The sequence below is a fragment of the Chanodichthys erythropterus genome, chromosome 17 (assembly GCF_024489055.1).
Source record: "Chanodichthys erythropterus isolate Z2021 chromosome 17, ASM2448905v1, whole genome shotgun sequence".
NCBI lineage: Eukaryota > Metazoa > Chordata > Actinopteri > Cypriniformes > Xenocyprididae > Chanodichthys > Chanodichthys erythropterus.
This window is the reverse complement of record NC_090237.1, coordinates 18,603,201-18,626,468: the sequence shown is the minus strand read 5'-3', so window position 1 is coordinate 18,626,468 and position 23,268 is coordinate 18,603,201. Positions and strand designations below refer to the sequence as shown.

At 36.4% G+C, this 23,268-nt stretch overlaps 1 protein-coding gene across 2 annotated transcripts in view; it reads left to right on the top strand.

Annotated features, from left to right (window-relative positions):
* Positions 1-23,268, top strand: part of dph1 (diphthamide biosynthesis 1) — a 122,733-nt gene that overhangs the window by 57,892 nt on the left and 41,573 nt on the right. For both annotated transcript variants that reach the window (XM_067365110.1, XM_067365109.1), the window contains exon 4: positions 12,896-13,017. In XM_067365110.1, the coding sequence (XP_067221211.1) occupies positions 12,896-13,017 (122 nt within the window). The remainder of the gene's footprint in view (positions 1-12,895; positions 13,018-23,268) is intronic.

Here is a 23,268-nt window from a genome sequence, read left to right as displayed (position 1 = left end):
GATTAAATGCATTTTAATTGCATTTTGGGGGAAAAACGTATCATGGATTTATTGCATTTTGGGAAAAAACAAACAGTTTTTATAATAAATCTTTGAAAATCAAAATCTGGATTTGAATCTTTAATGTTATTATAACCTAAAGATGCTATGTGAAAGTTTGAAACCGAAAGTGGTTTTCATCTTCCCACTTTCTTGGTAAAGAAAACACATTTTTACTCATTAATCTAAATGGATTATAGATATATGAGAACTCTTGCACTCTGAAATAATAGCTCGGACACAGTTCAATTTAGGTCATGCCTCCATATCAGGAGTGTGTGTGGGAGACCTGAGGCTGTTGTGGGACAGACACCCTGGCATCCTCAACAGAGCGTCTCTCTCTCCTGGGCTGATTTCTGCCCTGAAGTGGACTAACAGGATTTCATAGACGGTGTCACACAGCCAATGATGCATCCCCTCCAGATACTGAGACCTGCTCACACAAGGAGAAAACCACTAAGCGGTTTTGAGGCCAGCTTTTCAGGCTTTTCATCAAATGAGCAAAACACATACCCGCTCATCTCATACACCCTCGCACATTATCTCAGCCCCTGAGCTAGTCTGAGAAAACCTCAGTCCACAGAGGCACACAGCTGGACAATTAGAATATTTTTGCCTTTCATAAATCACGTTGACACTGGTAGATTTGAAGAAGAAATAGGCACAGAAGCTTTGCTAATAAGGACTTTTATGGCTTTGCAGACCGGATTTAGGGCTGATTTACTGTTGTGTAGGTTGAGAAGGTACAGGTAATGTGATTTGTGTGAGCTGGTGTGTATTGTGCTCTGCTAAGTGGTTCAGGAGTAGTTTGTAGACTGGGGAAACAGGGCTGGGATATGGAAAGTCCAATGGGGACAGTTTTCTGTGACAGCCCCTCGTCGCTGATCTAATATTTTTCTTTGTGTTAACTGAGCTCAGTGAAGTGAGAGGCTAAACACACAAGCACACACAATCTGAGTTATTGAAACAGGGCAGAGGGTGCAGCATTGAATCACTCAGGGGCTCGTGTCCTGGGCTTTCATCCGCAACTTTACACAACACAAGGGATTTCATTCTTACTGTTTTTTTTTTTTTTAAGATGTGCACATTGGCCTCAAAAAATATTTGGACAATTAATTCACACTTTAAGACCCCCTGTGGTGAAAATCAAGTTTTTAATGTTGTTTATATGTCTGTGGGGCATTTTTAAAACTTTTAAAACTGCAGTGTACCAAAGACATCACAAACATGTAACCAATCCTGTAAACGTGGGGCGGAGCTTTTCTCCACTGACTTTCTATGATGTTCAGAAGATGGTGATTGTTAGAATGTGAACAGAAACATTGTTTGTGTAACATTAGCAATACATTATTAGCTGTTTTGATAACGTAGTCAAACCAAAGGCTAATCATATTAATTACCATTATTTGTCCGATGCTGTAGAGAACGATACGTAAAACACATTATCATTCTGATACATCTACTTGTACCATCAGTACATCTACTTGTAGACGACCCTGTATAATTCACTCTTCCTCTTCTTCTTCCAAATCAGTTTCTGGTTCAAACATACATGGCTGAATTAAACCAATATTTCCACTTGCCATTGTGTAGCATTTACTACAGTTGACCGAGTGGATCAGATCTGAAATACACAAGGCCTTCCCTGAAATAGACGTTGTCTGGAGGGGAGCATATGCTGCTCTAAAACCTTTATATACCTTTCAGCATTCATAGTGCCTTCCAAAAAAAGCAAGCTGCCCATACCGTATGCACTTATGCACCCCCATACCATCAGAGATGCTGGCTTTTGAACTGAATGCTGATAACACGCTGGAAGGTCTCCATCCTCTTTAACCCGGAGGACGTGATTTCCAACAAGAATGTCAAATTTGGACTTGTCTGACCATAGAACACTTTTCCAATTTGAAAGTCCATTTTAAAAGAGCCTTGGTCCACAGGACACAACGGCGCTTCTGGACCATGTTCACACATGGCTTCCTTTTTGCATGATAGAGATTTGGTTGGCATCTGCAGATGGCACGGTGGATTGTGTTTACTGACAGTGGTTTCTGGAAGTATTCCTGGGCCCATTTACACTGCGTTCCAAATTATTATGCAAGAGACAAATCAGTAAGATTTCTGTACAATAAACATTCAGATTTTAGTTTTTCTAAGAAAATGTTTGTTCGTTTATTTATCCATGTCTTTTTAGATAACTGGTATCAACCTCAGACAAAATAATTTGCCAGATCTATGGAAACCCTACTTAGAGGTTGTTCCACATTATTAAGCAAGTCACAGTTCTCATGCAATATGGGGAGGAAGAAAGATCTTTTTGAAGATGAAAAGCATGAAATGGTGCAATGTTGTGCAAAAGGCATGAAAACAACTAATATTGTGTGAAACTGAATGGAGATTATCAAATTATCATAAGATTTGTGAGTGATTTAGAGCACAGCAGAACACGGTCAGATAAAGGCTTATTAATGAAAGTTCCTGTCAAAAAAATGTATTGTATTAAAAGGGCAGCTATAAAAAAAAGCCAGTGTTGAGCAGCAAACAGGTATTTGAAGCTTCTGGTGTCTCTGGAGTCTCAAGAAGCTCTCCATGCAGGCTGGCAGTTGTGCGTAAAGATGCATTTCAGCCACTCCAAACCAAACCAAACCTCACAAAGAGAAACATTTACAGTGGGTTTAGAAATACATACGTTCTGCTGTGCTCACTCACAAATCTTATGATAATTCGATAATCGTCATTCAGTTTCACACAATATTAGTTGTTTTCATGCCTTTTGCACAACATTGCACCATTTCATGCTTTTCATCTTCAGAAAGATCTTTCTTCCTCTCCATATTGCATGAGAACCATAACTTGCTTAATAACGTGGAACAACCTCTAAGTAGGGTTTCCATAGATCTGGCAAATTATTTTGTCTGAGATTGATACCAGTTGTCTAAAAAGACATGGATAAACAAACAAACAAACATTTTCTTAGAAAAACTAAAATCTGAATGTTTATTGTACTGAAATCTTACTGTCAATGTCAATTGCATAATAATTTGGAATGCGGTGTAGTAATGTCGTTGACACAATCATGCCGATGAGTGATGCAGTGTTATCTGAGGGCCCAAAGACCATGGGCATACAGTAAAGTTCTTTGGCCTTGTCCCTTGATTTCTCTAGTTTCTCTGAATCTTTTGATGTTATGCACTGTAGATGATGAGATTTGCAAAGCCTTTGCAATTTGACATTGAGGAACAGTATTCCACAAGCCTCTGCCCATCTCTACTTCTGAGAGACTCAGACATCCCTTTTATGGCTGATCATGTTACAGACCTGATATCAATTAAATTAAATAGTTGCTAGATGTTCTCCCAGCTGAATCTTTTCAAAATTTCTTGCTTTTTCAGCTATTTGTTGCCCCCGTGCCAGCTTCTTTGAGACCTGTAGCAGGCATCAAATTTGAAATGAGCTCATTTAGTGCATAAAAGAGTAAATTTTCTCAGTTTAAACATTTATGTTATCTGTGTTCTATTGTGAATAAAAATATTGGCTCATGTGATTTGAAAGTCTTTTAGTTTTCATTTTATCCAAATTTAAAAACATTTCCGGAATTCGGGTTGTATGATTTAATTTTTTTTTTTACTTTAGTTAGTGTGTAATGTTGCTGTTTGAGCATAAACAGCATCTGCAAAGTTACAATGCTTAAAGTTCAATGCAAAGAGAGATATTTTCTTTAAAAGAATTTGCTGTTTATGGACTACAACAAACGGCTGGTTGGAACTACAACAAGCTTCTTCCCGGGTTAGTGACATCACTAACCATAAAACTTACATAAACTCTGCCACCGAGAACATGCAACAAAGGGGGCGAGGCCATGTTGGGCTGCTTTAGAGAAGAGAAAGAGTTGTTGTAGGGTGTTGTTACCATGCCGTAATTTTACACCGGGCTGCTTCACAAACAAGGGTCAATTCAATGCTAGAATTGCACAAAACGTCCAGTTGCATTCTAAACGTTGCAACTTCTTCCTGAGTCACTCGATCAGTGTCCGACTCCAGTTTGAACAATGTAAGGCTGAACACCGTTACTGACAATCGTCTTTTTGGCTGCGTGAGATTCTACAGTTTTTAAGCTGTTAAAGCTCTGCCTTCTTTTGGAAAGCGGGCCAGGAATTTAAATTTGCATTTAAAGGGGCACACAAAAATGGCGTGTTTTTGCTCACACCCAAATAGGGGCAAATTTGAGAAGCTGTAATAAATTATCTGTGGGGTATTTTGAGTTGAAACTTCAGACACATTCTGCGGACATCAGAGACTTACATTACATCTTGTAAAAGGGGAATTATGGGTCCCCTTTAAACAAATGCCACTTTGTTTAAAATTTCGCTAATGCAAAGGAAGACATATTTTTAAGGCTTAAGTATCCAAATACTGTACAGGTCAACTGTCTCTTAATTGGGATGGGCTTAAATGTCACTTGACATTTGATATTCAACAGTATTCTTGACATTTATTCAACAGTGCTTCTGATCTGCCTGCGTTGACACTATTATTTAAGAGCTGCTGTGCAGCCAAATTATGTACCAGTTATCAATGTAAAGCTGCTTTGACACAATCTGCATTGTAAAAAGCGCTATATAAATAAAGGTGACTTGACTTGACTTGACTTAAATATCTAGATTTGTAGCTTTTTCATGTGAATCTGGTTGATTATGGTGGGTCTGTGGTCGAAATGTAAAATTTTAATATGTTTGACAGTGATATACAGTAAATAAGAAAGAAGTAATGATCCAGTAGTGTTCCTTTACAGCATAGAAAAGCAGCTGGACTGGCAAATGCTTCTACTGCGTCTTTATACCACTGCGGCGTCAATCAGCGTGCATCATGTATGCGGCCTGTTGTGCACACTATTCAATAATCAACATTTGTGCTTTGCATGTTTAATGATAAGGGATTATGATTCAAACATTAAAGATTAAAGATCTTAAAGTCATAATTCGGCTCTGTTTCTCATGTCTTCTGAAATATTCTTTTATAATTATAATTATCACTTCTCTAACTCTGTTTGGCTGCCATACTCTAGACAATTACCGGTCATAAAAAGGCCCATTTTATTTGAAATCATTTGCTTTTGAAGGCTTTGATTAAGTAGCCAAAAGAGAAAGATCTGTTTTCTTCCAGCTTTCACAAACAGGAGAGCTTTGTGCCAGCAGCCCCTCGCTCACGCTGAGCTTTGATGAAAGTCCTGTCAAAGCCAAGTAAAGATTTCACCTCTGAAAGACAGGAGGAATAGCTTGAAACGGATGGATCCGCTTCCAGACACAGCACACCCTAATGTTCATTAACTGAGAGAGTGAGAGACACGCAGACATGCTGACCGGTCCTGCAGGAGCATGACTCTGAGGCAGGAGGAAGGGAGACATGACAGAGAGACAGACACATGTACTGTTTGTGGAGTTTATGAGAGTGTGTCAGAGAGAGAGACACTAAACCATCCAACAACCATCACATCGAGGGAGCCCCAGGCCTTGGCTGAGTCTGAAACCATGTTGAAAATCTATATATGATATATTTTTTATATATATAATATATTATTGTTAGTTTATTTTTAAATTTTAATTTCATTTTATTATGATCCGCTCTGTGTGAGTGTGTCGCTGGCTGACTGTTTTGTGTGCAAGCTAGCTGCTACAGAGACACTAATTAACAAGCCCTGTTATTGAGATCACAGACATTTCTACATCTTAATTGCATCTTAATGACATTTCAGCTCAGATGTTGTAGCTAGAGCCAGATAGCATGACGGGAAGTGAGAGACAGTGGATTTGATTTTGATGGAAGAATAGCAGAGCTACAGTAACAAGGCCATATCTCGCAGTGGCTCTTCTATCCTGCAGTCAGCATTTGGAGGGCCGTGCACAGCACTAATCACGACTAAAACCCCTCATCTTACTCGCTCTGAGCCTCAGTCCCAGTGGGAGCACGAACTTGATCCACACTCCTGCTCCAATAATTACAGCGTCATTCCCAGGTAGCAAGCGCTATCTCGCTTTTGCACAAGCTCTGGTAATCTGACACTCAGAGTTTATATTAATGTATTTCCGTTTTTCATCCGCAAGCTCCTTTAGTCTGTTAATCGGATATACTGTGCAAATAAGGAAACCTGACAATGAGGTGTCGCACGTGTTTTGTCGACGCAGGCTGGGGTAGTTACCAGCAACAGATTTGCAAGAGTTTATATTTGGGTCCTGCTTATGGGTGCTGTGTGTAAGGCCTTGAATTTGATTTGAGGTGGCAAACGGAATTCAAAATTTTAAAATTTGCATTCAAGAAAGTAGATTAAAATAAATTGAAATTTGAAATGATATAACTGTGGTAAGCGTAATTTTTAACTAGAAGCGTAAAGTTCGTCAAGGCAAACTTTGACTATTGCTTGTCTGAAAGTTATGCGATGGATGGATAAACATATAGAATTTGTATTTCTATATGTATATTTCATTATATTTAAATAGATCTGTATTTATTTAATTAATCATATTAATTATATAACTTTTACACCTGTAGCTCAATCAGTCGGCGGGTATTGCTCTTTTTATTTTAAAGGAATTAAATAATTTTATGATTAAAAGGGATTTAAGGGAATAAATAAATATTAACGGTACATAAAAAAAGTTCTAGGACTAATTGTGAAGTAATTAATTTAAACTCTTATTACATTTTTTTTTTTTTTTTTTTTTTTTAAATACTTTTCACTCTTGTGTCAAAAATGACAATTTGGCCATTTCTAATTATTGTGGGGGGACTTGTCCCCCTCAGTTTTTATGGTGGTTACGGCCCTGCTTCAAAGTATCTGATTTTTTTCGGTAAACTTTCACTTTAAATTGTGAATTTCATGGAACTTTAGAGATTTTTCATATATTCTCTGCTTCTGAACTTCCACAGTCAACCTCTTCTCATCCATGTTTTATGTTTAACACGAGGAGTGGGATTTTGATACTGAGTTTTCAGTGTGTTTGAGGCTTCTCTGTGCAGTGCTGCAGTTTGTTATTTTGCAATGACATTCATATATTTTTAAGTGTGACTTAAGTTTCCAAATATTTTGGTGCCCCTGTATATGTATTGTTCTGAACCATCTCATTTGTGTGCTACTATCGTTTTGGGCTGTTGATGATTCCACCCACTCGTGAATGTGTATTCATAAACGTGCAGCAGATGGGCAGAAAGAGAGGGACCTTGATGAGAGAAAGGATGAGCGAATCAAATCTACCACAGCAAATATTTATTTACCAGATGAGCTCTCCTCATCCATCTCTCTCTGCTTTACAAGCAACGGCTACTTGCCTGTGTCCTTCACATGAGAATAACTGTGTGAGGAGAAGAGGGTGTGTTTGGGGGCACTGGGTTAAAGAAGTAAGCCATGCATGAGACACAAACGCAGGCAGTGTGTTATGATGAGACGGCGTGTGTGTGTGTGTGTGTGTGTGTGTGTGTGTGTGTGTGTGTGTGTGTGTGTGTGTGTGTGTGTGTGTGTGTGTGTGTGGCGTGCAGTCACAGTTAATATTATAGTATACCTATTTTATGTTTTTATAATTAATTGTTAAATTGACATCCTTAATTTTTACAAACAAAAATGTGGCCTATTTATCAGGACTATATATACACTCTAAAAAATGCTGGGTTAAAAACAACCCAAGTTGGGTTCAAAATAGACAAACCCAGCGATTGGGTTGTTTTAACCCAACTGTTGGGTTAAATGTTTGCCCAACCTGCTGGGTAGCTTTATTTAACCCAACTATTGTTTGAAAATGACTATATGGCTGGCTTAAAATGAATCTAAAATTAAATTAAAATGTTCATTTATTAAACATATTAATAAATGTTAATTTTCAAGATATTTTGGGTTCATTTTAAGTAAGCAATACTGTAATTTTTAAACAATAGTTGAGTTAAGTAAAAACTACCCAGCAGGTTGGGCAAACATTTAACCCAACTGCTGGGTTAAAACAACCCAATCGCTGGGTTTGTCCATTTTCAACCCAACTTGGGTTGTTTTTAACCCAGCATTTTTTTAGTGTGTGTGTGTGTGTGTGTATATATATATTTATAGTGCCCTCCACAAATATTGGCACCCTTAGTAAATATGAGCAAAGGTGGCTGTGAAAATAAATCTGCATTGTTTATCTTTTTGATCTTTCATTCAGAAAATTCACAAAATTCTAACCTTTCATTGAAGGAAAAGAATTGAAAATGAGGGAAAAATCACATTATGAAATAAATGTTTTTCTCCAATACATGTTTGCCACAATTATTGGCATCCCTAGAAATTCTTCTGAGTAAAATATCTCTGAAGTATATTCACATTTAAATTTTTTTAGCATACCAGGGTGACTAGGAGCATAAAATTGTCCAGCCATGACTTTCTGTTCCACAGGAGTACAAATATGTGTTAACACAAAGGCCAATTTCCCGTAATCATTCATCACAATGAGAAAAAACAAAGAATATAGTTCTGATGTGCAGCAAAAGATTGTTGAGCTTCACAAAATAGAAAATGGGTATAAGAAAAAAGCTAACGTATTGAAAATCACCATTTCCACCATCAGGGAAATAATTAAGAAGTTTCAATCAACTAAAGATGTTACAAATCTGCCTGGAAGAGGACGTTTGTCTAAATCATCCTTATGTGCGGTGAGGAGAAAAGTTTGAGTGGACAAAGACTCTTCAAGGATCACAGCTGGAGAATTGCAGAAATTAGTTGAGTCTTGAGTCTCAGAAAGCCTAAAAAAATTACCAAACAGCACCTACATCCCCACAAGATGTTCGGGAGTGTTTCAAGAAAAATCCTTCTTTGCTCATCCAAAAACAAACTCCAGCATATTCAGTTGTCAGACAAGACTGGATCTTCAAATGGGACCGGCTTCTGTGGTCAGATGAAACTAAAAAAAGAGCTTTTGGCAGCAAACCCACCAGATGGGTTTGGTGCACACATGGATAAAAAGTGCCCCATGCCCACGGTTAAATATACTGCTGGATCTTTAATGCATCATGGATTCTATCAAATACTAACAGATAAAAAATCAAAACCTGACCACTTCTGCTAGAAATCCAGTAATGGGCAGTGGTTGGATCGTCCATCAGGAAAATGATCCAAAACAAACATCAAAACCAACACAAAAATGTGTCACTGAGCACAAAATGAAGCTTCTTACCTAAAGAAAATGAGTGGAGTGAACTGAAGAGAAGAAGCACCAACATGGAGCTGGAATCTGAAGGATCTGGAGAGATTCTGTATGGAGGAATGATCTCTGATCTCTGGTCAGGTGTTCTCCAAACTCATCAGGCATTATAGAGGAAGACTCAGAGCTGTTATCTTGGGAAAAGGACATTGCAATAATTGGGTGCCAATAATTGTGGCCAACATGAACTACAGAAAAACATTTATTTCATAATGAAAAAAACAATCAATTGTTTTTCTTAAATGAAAGGTTAGAATTTTGATTTTTTTTTTTTTTTTTTTTTTTTTATGAAAGATCAAAAAGATAAACAATGCAGATTTATTTTCACAGCTGCCTTTGCTCATATTTACTAAGGGTGCCAATAATTGTGGAGGACACATATATATATATATATATATATATATATATATATATATATATATATATATATATATATATATATATATATATATATATATATATATATATATATAATATTGATATGACTGACAATAAACAATAAAGCACTTAAGCACCTAGAAATTAGTTCTAATTACCATAATGCATTTTTTGTTTTTATTTGTTTGTAATTCCATTATCTCAGTGGTGATTCTCTTTAGATTCATGTATTTCAGTTAAACCTATTGCATAAAAAAAAAAATAATAATAATTGTTTAATCAGTGCTGCAAAACCCATTGCCTTTTGGCCAAATTTGATTGCAAAAAAAATGTAACTTATGTGATTTGTGAAGAAGGGGGTGTTTTCGGAGGGTAAGACCACCAAAGAGTTTTTTTTTTCTTTTCACTTTATTTAATTTGATATGTATTAGCCTATAAATCCACATAAATGTTTTTTTCTCGGTTTTTGGTTGATCATGTGCTCAACTACAGTGGTGCAAGAACAGGCACTCAGGGACCGTAGGATCACATAGAATAAATGTAAGTCTAATATCTATTCAAATGCTACATCTATCCTGAAATAATTTTCAGTTGACCCTTTTTGGTGAAATATAACCAGGAAATGGTTAGAGAGAGAGAGATTCACCCACCAAGCAGTTACTTGGCAATGGGCAAAAAAGTTGATTTCAGGTGGGGTGCTTGGCTCGCAATTGAGGTAAACGACTACATAGATGAGGGACAAGACCCGGACAGGAAGTAGAAAAAATTCCAGTGAACAGTCCAGACATAACAATCAGTACAGACTTTACTATGCACCATGGTGTTGTATTGGCCACTTTAAAGAGCTCAGTCTGAATGAGAGGTTAGAAGGTGAATCAGGTGGAGGGGTTTAGAAGTGCTAGTGTGTGTGTGTGTGTAAAAAAGACAAAAAATGTGCCTGTGTTCTATTAATAATACCTGTCCTAAATATGTCTGCTTCCAGACAGCCAGCTTCCCATACAACAGCCTCTACTCTCTTTTTCCTCCTCTCTTCTCCTCGCATATTCATTCTCTCTCGTTTTTCTCACTCATAATTTATGTGCTCCTGTCTCATGTTTATCCTGCATTTAAATTTCACGCAGAGGAGAGACGGCAGCAGTGCGCCAGTCAATAGATGTGCTAACACTTAACGACCCCTGCCGAAGCAAACAAAAACAGATCGTTGGCTCTTCAAACAGCTCCTCAGAGATCCACCTCACTGGAATGCTTGTCATTGTCCTACAAAGTGAAGGAAGGAAGTCAAGGACAATTTGTAGCAGCATTTCTTAAGAGTGTGCTTTACTGGACATGGAGGCTCAGTAATGTCCTCCAGTCACTATTTTTGGAAATTACATAGTAAAAAGTCATTTAGCAGACACTTAAATTCTTGCTTTCAGAGTCTAATGTTTTACACTGACTGGTGAATTAATAAATAATAAATATTAAATATTTCTTGCTGGCCGTGTAACTGTTTTGTGTGATATTAAATTACATATTCAAATTTGTTTTTGTACTTAGCTGCTGTTTCTTGCATATTGGTAACAAACAGCACAAGGTATTGCATCACTTGCAGCATCAAATGCAAGTCTCCCCTCAAGCTGCATCTGAATATCTGTACTTTTAGAGTATACTTGTTTAACTCTTGAAATATGCACTTCTGTCACGAAAACTCAGTGTTTGGCATGGTAATGGGTATGACAATGTTGTATGTTTGGTCTTGGCGGAATAGATTTGCTAAGCTGCTGCTGCAGAGCAAATACGGGACTTGCTACTGCCAATACATACACGACATGCTGCTGTGAACAATTAAGACACGCTGCTGTTCAATATAGCATATGTGAATTACCCATAGCAGATTTATACAGGTGGAGCTGGGGAAGGTGGAGGGTTTCTGAAACGCGCTGCTAAGGCAAATGCTACCAAAGTATTTTGAAGGTTGAGCACCATGCCCATTGGCTACTGATTCAGCAGGAACCAACCAGCTGTGTCCTATAGATAACGATGTGATTACGAGCAGGTTGAGTTAAAGGACCCATTAGCCTGCGCCATCTAGAGTTTCATGACAGAACTATGTATTTTTAATAATGCGGGCCAGTGTGAGAGTTTTGGGTTACTGGCCTTTTTGGGTCAGTGCTATATCTCATTTTCTGATCATGTACGTCCATTTTATTTTTGTGCTTTTCTATGACACTTGGTTGTAAATTCTGTAAACCATTTAAACTTGTAAGCTAGGTAAAATGTTCTAGATTGCTGACATAGATGAGGTTTTGTCAAAAATTGCAAGAACGGTAGAATCAGTAAAAACATGTAATGTACTGTATCATTTTCCAGCAGACATGTTTATGTATTTAATGCAGTTTCCAAATGAGAGAAAATTGTTAATAATTGTTTATTTATCATTTATCGTAATCTATTAATTAATTTGTGTGAAAAATCTACATTTTTGAACAGAATTCTTTAGAAATATTAAATAATAAATGTTAAAAGTATATATTTAAAAGAATATATTTAAAATTATAAATGTAAAAATAATAATAATAATAATAATAATAATAATGATTATTTTTATTTCTTTAATTTTTTTTTGTTTTGAGGTTAGTGAAAATGTTGGCAAGATCTCATTGGTCCATAATACTGCTCCACATAAAAACTAAATTTAGTCTTGATTGGCTGTTATTGTGTCACACTTGTCAGCATTTTTGCTTCCAATGTAAATGGTCACATTTCTGAGAGGTTTTGCACCAGCTGGGGAAGTGCCATTGAGATGAATGGGAATGCTAACATGCTAACAGACAGCTTTTTAGACACCATTGGTTATGGCACCGTGTTAAGTATTCAGTTTATTGGCATTCTTAATGGTGATAGCTCATGGATTACCACTTGAAAAATTAAAATCTATAATCTTTTGGTTACTTACTACTTTTACTACTTAGAGCAAACCATAGCTATTAAGCTTAGCGTGGAGCTTGACCATCAGTGAAAGTTTTATGTTAATCATTGTCCAGCGCTCTGTTGTCTCTGAAGGATATTCTAGATGTTTTTTCTAGACTGCAGAGAGTGCATCAGTTTACAGCTAGCGGGAGCCCACTTAAATGGAGACATGGATGTCTGAGTGACATTTCCGCTTGAGAGTGATTGATCTGCCAGCTGTGTGGACCAGTCATTTTACTTGCGGCCTGAAGATCTGAATTGCAATAGGGTTGTGATCAAGGTCATTGATTGGTTGATTTTGTTGTTTGTCAGATTCACAGAGGCAGACACTTTGGTGATGGGAGATGTGACATATGGGGCCTGCTGCGTGGACGACTTTACTGCACGTGCTTTGGGAGCCGACTTCATGGTGCATTATGGGCACAGTTGTCTCAGTGAGTTGCACACACATACACACACACAAACATACACACAATCATTATTCATATGTGAATTAAAGGGGTAGTTAACCTAAAATGTAACATTCTGTCATCATTTTCTCACCCTGTTTCCAAACCCGTATGACTTACTTTCTACTGTGGAATGCAAACTTTTATGATACTTATTTTGGTGCATTTTTGTTATTCTTGACAGCTTGTTCACCATTTGCCTTCATTGTATATAACAAATGTTGTTGTTAACTAAAACTACTAAAAATAGTTTTCAGTGATTAAAATAAAGCTGAAATACATAAATATAAGATGAAAAACCTAAACTTGTCAGTTAGTTTCTAATTTTCAAGCTCTAAAATCCTAAAACTGAAATTAAAAAAAATTACAAAAGCACATAACAAAATTACTCACATTTAAAATTAAACACTAAAATGAAAGCTATATATATATATATATATATATATATATATATATATATATATATATATATATATATATATATATATATATATATATATATATATATATATATATATATATATATATATATACAGTCCAGTCCAGTCCAAGAGTTTGGAACCAGATTTTTTTATGTTTTTAAAATAAGTTTCGTCTGCTCACCAAAGCTACATTTATTTAATTAAAAATACAGTAAAAACAGTAATATTGTGAAATATTATTACAATAATAACTGTGTACTACTTAAATATATTTGACAAAGTAATTTATTCCTGTGATGCAAAGCTGAATTTTCAGCATCTTTACTCCAGTCTCCAGTGTCACATGATCCTTCAGAAATCATTCTAATATGCTGATTTGCTGCTCAATAAACATTTATGATTATTTTCAATGTTGAAAACAGTTGTGTACTTTTTTTTTCAGGATTCCTTGATGAATAGAAAGTTCAAAAGAACAGCATTTATCTGAAATACAAAGCTTCTGTAGCATTATACACTACCGTTCAAAAGTTTGGGGTCAGTAAGAATTTTTATTTTTATTTTTTTGAAAAGAAATGAAAGAAATGAATACTTTTATTCAGCAAGGATGCATTAAATCAATCAAAAGTGGCAGTAAAGACATTTATAATGTTACAAAAGATTGGATTTCAAATAAACACTGTTCTTTTGAACTTTCTATTCATCAAATAATCCTGAAAAAAATATTGTACACAAATATTTTGTACAATTGTACACATTAAATGTTTCTTGAGCAGCAGATCAGCATATTAGAATGATTTCTGAAGGATCATGTGACACTGAAGACTGGAGTAATGATGCTGAAAATTCAGCTTTGCCAACACAGGAATAAATTACTTTGTGAAATATATTCAAATAGAAAACAGTTATTTTAAATTGTCATAATATTTCACAATATTACTGTTTTTTTTTTTTTACTGTTTTTTTTAATTAAATAAATGTAGCCTTGGTGAGCAGACGAAACTTCATTTAAAAAAATTACAAATCTTAGTGGTGTGTATATATATATATATTAAAATACTAAAATAACACTGGTATGGAAAAGTGCGGTGTGAACTTCTTTTGTGTCCCACAGAAGGGAAAAAAAAAAAAGAATTAAATTTGGATTCTTCATAATTGGGTATTATAACTATTCCTTTAATATATTTATAGATTACACACCCTCAAATTAATTTTCTTTAAAAAAGACATCTCATGTCTGTTCCTATGATTTCTCGTGAGCATGTTTCAAGGTCTTTCATTGAAGGATAACTGCTTGTTTGAAAATATAATTGAGAAAGAGACCAAGAAGTCTCCAGGGGAGTCTCTAAGAGCAAAGGTTGGAGACAGTCGGCCGTGGTAAGGAGAAGTGGAGATGTATAGATTTTACTCTTGAAGTGCTTTGCAAAGCTGCTCTCAATAGCTCAGTGTGGTAGCCGGTCGTGATGTGTAAGGGATAGCAGATGTTTTGAATGGTCCTGCCTGCACGTGTACTCAGCAGATCAATAGTGAACATGCATTAAGGGTGTCCTTTGAAAGGCCTGGATGTGCCAGCCTAGAGGAGGCCGCTCCTTCACCCCCCGCTGCCCGTCAGCAGCACAACATACAGTAGAGGAAATGCTAAATCAATAGGGCCAATATATCTCCAGCTGAACAACCACACCTCTCCCAAATACCAGAGCCAGTCAAGGGAATATTAATCTTGCATCTGAGGGACGAAGCCTTCTGGAAATACAGTGCTCAGTGTAAATGAGTACACACCCTTTTGAAAAGTAACATTTTAAGCAATTTCTCAATGAACACAAAAACAATTTCCAAAATGTTGACAAGACTAAGTTTAATATAACATCTGTTTAATTTATAACATGAAAATAAGGTTAATAATATAACTTGGAGAACGAAATTTTCAATTTTACTCAAATTAGGCTGATGCAAAAATGAGTACACCCCACTGAAAGTCTCTGGAGCTAAATTTTGGACTACAAATGTCTAATTTAAAGGATTAGTTCACTTCTGAATAAAAATTTCCTGATAGTTTACTCACCCCCATGTCATCCAAGATGTTCATGTCTTTCTTTCTTCAGTCGAAAAGAAATTAAGTTTTTTTCCAAACGGTTGAAGGTCAAAATTAGTTTTAGTGCAGCTTCAAGGGGCTTTAAATGATACCAGACGAGAAATAAGGGTCTTATCTAGTGAAACGATCGGTCATTTGCTTAAAAAAAAAAAATACAACTGTATATGCTTTATAAACACAAATGATCGCCTTGCACCATTCTGCTTTCCGTATGTTTTTGTATGTCCTACGCCTTCCCTATTCTGCTTACAGAAAAAAGGACATACAGCGTAAGCTTTTTGAAGAATACGGAAAGCGGAAGCACTTGCGAGGCAATCATTTGTGTTTATAAAGCATATACAGTTGTATTTTTTTTAGAAAATGACCGATCGTTTCGTTAGATAAGACCCTTATTCCTCGTCTGGTATCGTTTAAAGCCCTTTGAAGCTGCACTGAAACTGTAATTTTGACCGTCAACCGTTTGGAGACCATTGAAGTCCACTATAAGGAGAATAATCCTGGAATGTTTTCATCAAAAACCTTAATTTCTTTACGACTGAAGAAAGAAAGAAATTAACATCATGGATGACATGGGGGGTGAGTATTTATCAGGAAAATTTTATTTGAAAGTGGACTAATCCTTTAACAAGAATTCAACCACATGTTAGTCTAATTATTCATTACACAGGTGTCCAGCAGACAGTTGACTATAAAAGGGTGTTAAAACCCCTTCCCATTTCATGCTGTCAGCAATGGCACCACATGAAAGAGAAATGTCACAAGAGAAAGAAAATAATTTCTTTACACCAGAAAGGTGAAGGCTACAAGAAGATCAGCAAAGCTTTACTTATCAGTCAGAATACTGTAGCAAAAGTGGTACAAAAATGTAAAAAAGATGGAACTGCAACGATCTCACAGAGACGTCCAGGTCGTCCGCGGAAGTTAACACCTCGACAGGAGCGTCTTCTGATGAGAAGGGTTAAAGAAAACTGACTTGCAAGTTCACTGCAGTTATCTAAAGAAGCAGAAAGCCAAACTGGGGTGACTATTTCCTTTGACACAATATGGTGTACACTGCAGAGGAATGGCATACATGGGTGCAGTCCACGAAAGAAGCCTCTCCTAAAGCCCAGGCACAAAAAAGCAGACCTAGAGTTTGCCAGGGCCCATGCTTACAAAGATGAAGACTACTGGGACTCTATACTCTGGAGTGATGAGACCAAGATAAATGTTTTTGGAACTGATGGCTTCAAAACTGTATGGCGTCGCAAAGGTGAGGAATACAAAGAAAAATGCATGGTGTCTACAGTGAAACATGGTGGTGGCAGTGTCCTTATGTGGGGCTGCATGAGTGCTGCTGGTGCCGGGAGCTGCATTTCATTGATGGCATCATGAATTCACAGATGTACTGCTCTATACTGAAAGAGAAGATGCTACCATCACTCTGTGCCCTTGGTCGTCGTGCACCTTTCCAACATGACAATGATCCTAAACACACATCTAAGGCCACTGTTGGATTTCTGAAGAAGAACAGAGTGAACGTGATTCATTGACTCCTGATCTGAACCCAATCGAATACCTATGGGGAATTCTGAAGTTGAGCATCACTCTCCATTCAGCAACCAGTCTCTAAAAGAGGTCATTCTTGAAGAATGGAAAAAGATAGATGCTGCAAATTGTTGTTCATTCCATGCCTAGAAGACTTGGTGCTGTCATTAAAAATCATGGAGGCCATACAATGTACTAGATGTAGTAGTTTTTGTTGTGGGGTGTACTCATTTTATATATATATACATACATACATACATACATATACATACATATATACATTTTTAGGGGAGCTGGGTAGTGTATATATGCATATATTTATACAGTTTTAATATATATTTAAAGTACATTACTGTACATTTTATAAACACACAAAGCCGTAGACCTCTGGGATTTTGCACATTGAGTGTATTTGTCCATGCCACTTGACACATGCTCCTGTATCTGTGCATTCTTTCATTTTTTTTTCTATCTTTATGAATCTCCTCAATCATATCTGCTTATATTTTAGTTCTTAAAAAAAAATAGAGAAGGGAAGGAGGCGAGGGGATGGAGACGGTGACTGAATTCATGACTATTGACAAAAGCTGTAATTGCAGTGAGTAAGTGCTCTCAGTCTGCCGTGCTAATTAGATAAGAGAAATGGATCGATTCCACTTAACTTCAACCCCTCGGCCCCTCCACGTCTTTTTCTTTCATTTTCTAGCACCTGTGGAAAGGGGTTATTGCCACTTGTGTGTTTCGTGTGTATGAAAATAGCTCTGCATATATGTGCATTTTGACAGTGCCCCACTTAAATGCAAAACTTTGCAAGAATAAAACTTTATTGCCACAGTCAGTAAAATCTTTCTCCCACCTCTGTTTCTCTCTCTCTCTCTCTCTCTCTCTCTCTCTCTCTGTGTCCTCAGCCATGTACATCACTTCTACTAGTTTCTAACCATGAATGTTGTTCTTGACGTTTATTCAGTAGCTCTGTTCTAAAACCTTTTTAGCTGCCTTATTGCTTATTGTCTATATAGGCAGCTGCCTTCTAAGGGATCATCTTAACCATCATGGAAACTCATAATTATCAGATTTGGATGCTCTGTATAGGTAACTACTTTACAACTTTTTTGTTTCTAACAACGCAACATCATTGCCATAGAAACCAACGCAGCTATTCTGGAAAACGAAAGAGCGACACGGGACACTCAATGCTGCGTCCCAATTCGCATATTATGCGTCCTAAATAGTATTCGAAAAAAGAATTAGTATGTCCCAAATCGTAGTATGTTGAAATGAGTATTCCAAAGATACCCGGATGGTGTACTTTTTCCGGTTAGAATTCGAAGTGCAGATCCGTGCACACTTCTAACGGCTAATATTGCCCATAACACATTGCGCTGTGGACGAGGATTCGATTAGAACTACAAATTCGAATAAAAAGTGTTTAAAAACTACAAACATGACGGACGTGCGAGGTACGACGGTTAAGATAAAGGGGCTTGAATGATTAATAAGCAGTGTCTAACCTGACAAAAATATATTTATTAAATGTTATCCACATTATATTTCATCTGCAACAGCATTGTGAACTTTTATAACGATGTGTTTGGTCATTAACTTTTAAATGCATCATTATGCAAAGATGAGGAGAGTTCTCTGCATGAAAGACTGGCAGATCAACGTGCGACTACATTTCTCTCCGAAACGGTAGGAAAATTAATTTAATTCACTGTGGAGGATTTTAACTGTGACAACAAGATGATTGACAGGGTAGTTTAAACAGTTACAGGTTGAGTAACTAAGCAACAGAACGTCCGTTAAAGACGCAGTTATGACAAGGTAGTATGTCCCAAAACTTGCATACTCTTCTACTACACACTCAAAAGTATGTACTTTTTCTTTACAAAAACAGTACATACTTTTAGGACGTAAAAGTCACCATAGACTTTAACAGGGCGCGCAGCTGTGACTGGTCCCAAATATGGCGGCGATAGAATACAGTGACGTCACATGAAACCCATGTATAAGTATGCGAATTGGGACGCAGCATCAAATCATATCTGAACAATTGACCCTTCGCTAAGCCACGCCCGAAAACCGCCACAGGCCAATCGTGGTTTAGCAACCGTTACTAGGCGCGTGAGGTCTGTCAAGCTTTAGAGCGAGGGAACATGGCTAAGCGTTGTGCTTATGGATTGTGTTAACCTGATACCCGGTATCCTAAAAGTTTGAACAGGGTGGTGGAATTGTTTTCCCTTTTCGTAACCTAAAACCCAAGTGGAGAAATGCCGGTGTTATGACAATTTGTGCTACCCTGTCAGATTTTACTACCTCCCATTGAAACAGTGGGTAACGTAAGCAAAATCTGAAAAATGCTAACGTTACCCATCAGATTGTGCTTCCAGCGTGATATTAACGTGGTTTATGGCTTTATTAACATCTACACTTTCCCCAACCCTAAACCTACCCTTAACAATAATGCAATAATGCACAGTAATTGTGTGTTATTTATCATGATGACAATGATGTAACGTAATATTGATGTATGCATAAGCAATAAGTCCGGGTAAGTTAGCTAGCTAGCTAACTCAGCACATCATTGCTTGGAAATAATGACGGTTCTTTGTTCATAATGCATATATCTGAACGTGAAATAAAATGATTAAAGGCAAGATAGAGTAACGTTAGCCTGGCGTGCTAATATTATAAGCGGGAGAATGTTATCATTGCAAAGTGGTCAGGCTAACGTCATGTGTTTATTCCACAAGACTTATGGATAAGCTGTTTGATTTATAATTATTAGGTTATTTTCACAAATTTCACTTAACCTGCCGTGGATGAACAAAGCTTTTCCTCAATAAATTGTGTGTTTCCCATTTGAATGGTCAGATTATGAAGTGGCCGCTGCTCGCGCTAGGAGCTTTAGCTTCAATTTTGATCAAATTATTTTCGAATCGGTTGCATATTATGTTGTGGATATATCCCTCGAATGCATACTGCAGTCCCTTTTGTCTTGCTCTCTCAGATATTTCACCTGTTCGCCAAAAATGACTAATTATCTCCTTGAAAATGTCTGACACATGGTGCATACATACTGTAAATGACTTGCCAGGCTCGAAAGCTTGACAGGCGTAGTAACCGTAACTAAGGAGGGCGGGGCTTAGCGAAGGGTCCATTGCGATACAAAACAGTACGTTATCTCAATAATTTAGATCAGATTCCAATTGGAAACACAAATAATTGGAATTAGACTGACAGTGTGAATGTGGCCTAAAAGCACAAAGCACACAAACATTTTTAACAAACCTTTTCAGTACTGAATGAAATATAAGTTTATAATCAACATTTCTTTCACCTCGTCCATCTTTTCCTTAGCTTTTCACTTTGCATTCTGGGATTGCCTTCCCCATGAACATACATGTAATGCTATCTTAGAATAATTAATAAGAGACAGTATAATTATGTTTTTAACATGTTCCCTGTCAGGTGTTAGCACAATTTTGAATGTTCACCAATAGGGGTTATGCGCAATCTAACTTCCGTTTTCTGTAAAACAGATTAGATTGCTTCCAGTTCAGGGCTTTTATATGTGCTTCATGAAAAATTAGCTTTTTTATTCAAGATAACTTAAAAGGAGCGAGCAAAGATGATCATAACTGATGTCCTCCGCATATGCAGATTGATTCTTTAGAAGCTTTTTTAATTTTTCTTCTTCACACTAACATTTAGATATTTAATAGAATAAAACACCTAAAACAATGTGAACTAATTATTTTACGCTGATTACCTTAAAAGACCATAGATATGCTGTCAGTTCATACTGCTGTTAATACTTTCTCTGACAAGTGGATGCAATGAGACCAGTTTTCCGGTTTGGTCATGTGACATTCGATATACACCCTATTGTCCTTTTTAAATGTATTCAGGTACTGTATGACACTTAAAGGGATAGTTCACCCCCAAAAATCCATTTTTGAGTGAACTATCCCTGCAGTGCTTTCCAGTGTATGTGCTCTTTCATAGACATCTCATCAACGTTTGCTTACTGAGAAGCCTCTGTTGATTTTCTTGCTTTGAGCAAAGTAATTTTACTTCCTCTCTTCCCACTTGCTTTACTGTCTTGTCATCTGTTCTTGCATTGTTAAATGGGCTCCATGTTTAAAACACTCCCTAAAGGTGGCATTTGCTTAATAGCAGTGAAATGGCCATTAGAGTAGTGGCTTTAAAGAGAATGCTACAAGAAGAGCAGCAATTATGACCATCAGCAGTAAACGATAATGTAGATGGAAGAAGACTGTAGCCCACCTCCTTCTTTCAGCTCTGCTGTCTTTTAAATGGGGTGTGAAATGAATGGCATTAATAGCAATTGTGAGATGTTTCTCCTTTCTTCAGTTACTGTCATCCGTAGATCTGAGTTTTGAGTTTTCAAGACACTTACAACATATACAAATTTTGTGAGTGCAGTTCTTTGACAATTTGTTTACAATGAATGACAATTCCTCCATGGCGGATAATAATCATTCTACACAGATCCAAAGATTGAGAAGTCTTTTTTTCATCATCATTTTTGTTGAACTGCTTTATTGATGAAATTAACTAATTTAATAATCGATGATCTTTACAAAGGAACTGAATCAACACTGAACTGACTTGAGCTGAACAACAGCCGAAACATAATTTTCCTGTTATCACTGTAAAGCTGCTTTTAAACAATCTAGACAGGCCATACAAAGTACTAGATGTAGTAGTTTTTGTTGAGGGGTGTACTCATTTTTGCATCAACCTAATTTGAGTAAAACTGAAAAACGTGTAATCTAAGTTATATTATTAATCTTATTTTCATGTTATAAATTAAACAGATGTTATATTAAACTTAGTCTTGTCAACATTTTGGAAATTGTTTTTGTGTTCATTGAGATATTGTTTAAAATGTTACTTTTCAAAGGGGGTGTACTCATTTACGCTGAGCACTGTATATATATGTTTAAAGGTGACTTAAATTGACTTGTTCATCAAATGCAGCTCATACTCTAACAGTATGTGATTTCAAATGCATCTTTATGGGATAGTTTAAAATGAAAATTTTGTCATTATTTACTGAACCTCATGTGGTTCCAAACGTGAATTCTTTATGTACTCAGATTTTTTTTTAAAATGTCTTTTTTTTCTTTCATACAATGACAGTCATTGAGACCCAATATTGTTTTTGCTTTCATTATGCAGACAAAAACCGTTCTCCTGTTGTGATCTTCTTCTTATGATGGTGATTTTAAGATATTTTTGTGCCAGTTTTATCAGCCAGGTGAAAATCTTAAGTCTGTTGGTGCGTTCAAGCGATATCGGAAAGATCATATTTTACAAGTTGGATGCACATGTATGCCACACCACATTGTTGTACATATGAGTGGGGACACGCAAGAAAGAACGCAATGGATGCAGTGATTATATTTATATATTATATTTATATATTTGTTCAAAAGTATGTAATGATTTTTGTTTTACATTTTTAAAACAAGCTGGTTTACGATTTTGAAAGTAGTCAGTTTAGTTTACATCTTTTTTTTTTTTCAGTTTACAACATTTTCAAAAATAGAATCAAAACATAAAAAAGGAAAAACTCACCTGATTCTACGTACATTCTTTATTAATTATTAAAATTAAAAAGAGTTAAAATCTTACTGTGTTTTTTTTTTTTTTTTTTTTGTTTTTTTAGACAAGGTACATCACCATCTTGCTCAGAGCAAAGTTATTTGAATGCATCTGTCATCATAATTATGGCTTCCCAACTCATAAATGCATATTTTCCAGAAAGGCTTGAATTCACTATTTGATTTTAAGAACTATTTCACCCAAAAATGAAAGTTCTGCCATCATTTGCTCACCCTCATATTGTTCCTCACCCATAAGACTTTAGTTCATTTTCAGAACACAAAAGATATTTGTAATGAAATCTGAGCAATTTCTGTCCCTTCATTGACCGCTACGCAACCACCTTTTCGACACTTCAAAAAGTTCATAAAGATATCGCAAAACTAATCCATATGAATTGTGCGATTTATTCCAAATTGGGAGAACAAACCTCATTGGTTCCTGCGGAAGCTCAAATGTGCTGCATAACACACAAGAATGAATCTCATTGGTTCTCTCACGTCATAAAAACATGCTTGAGCTTCTGTTTACCACAACTGACGTGCGAGTTGATCAATGTTTGTT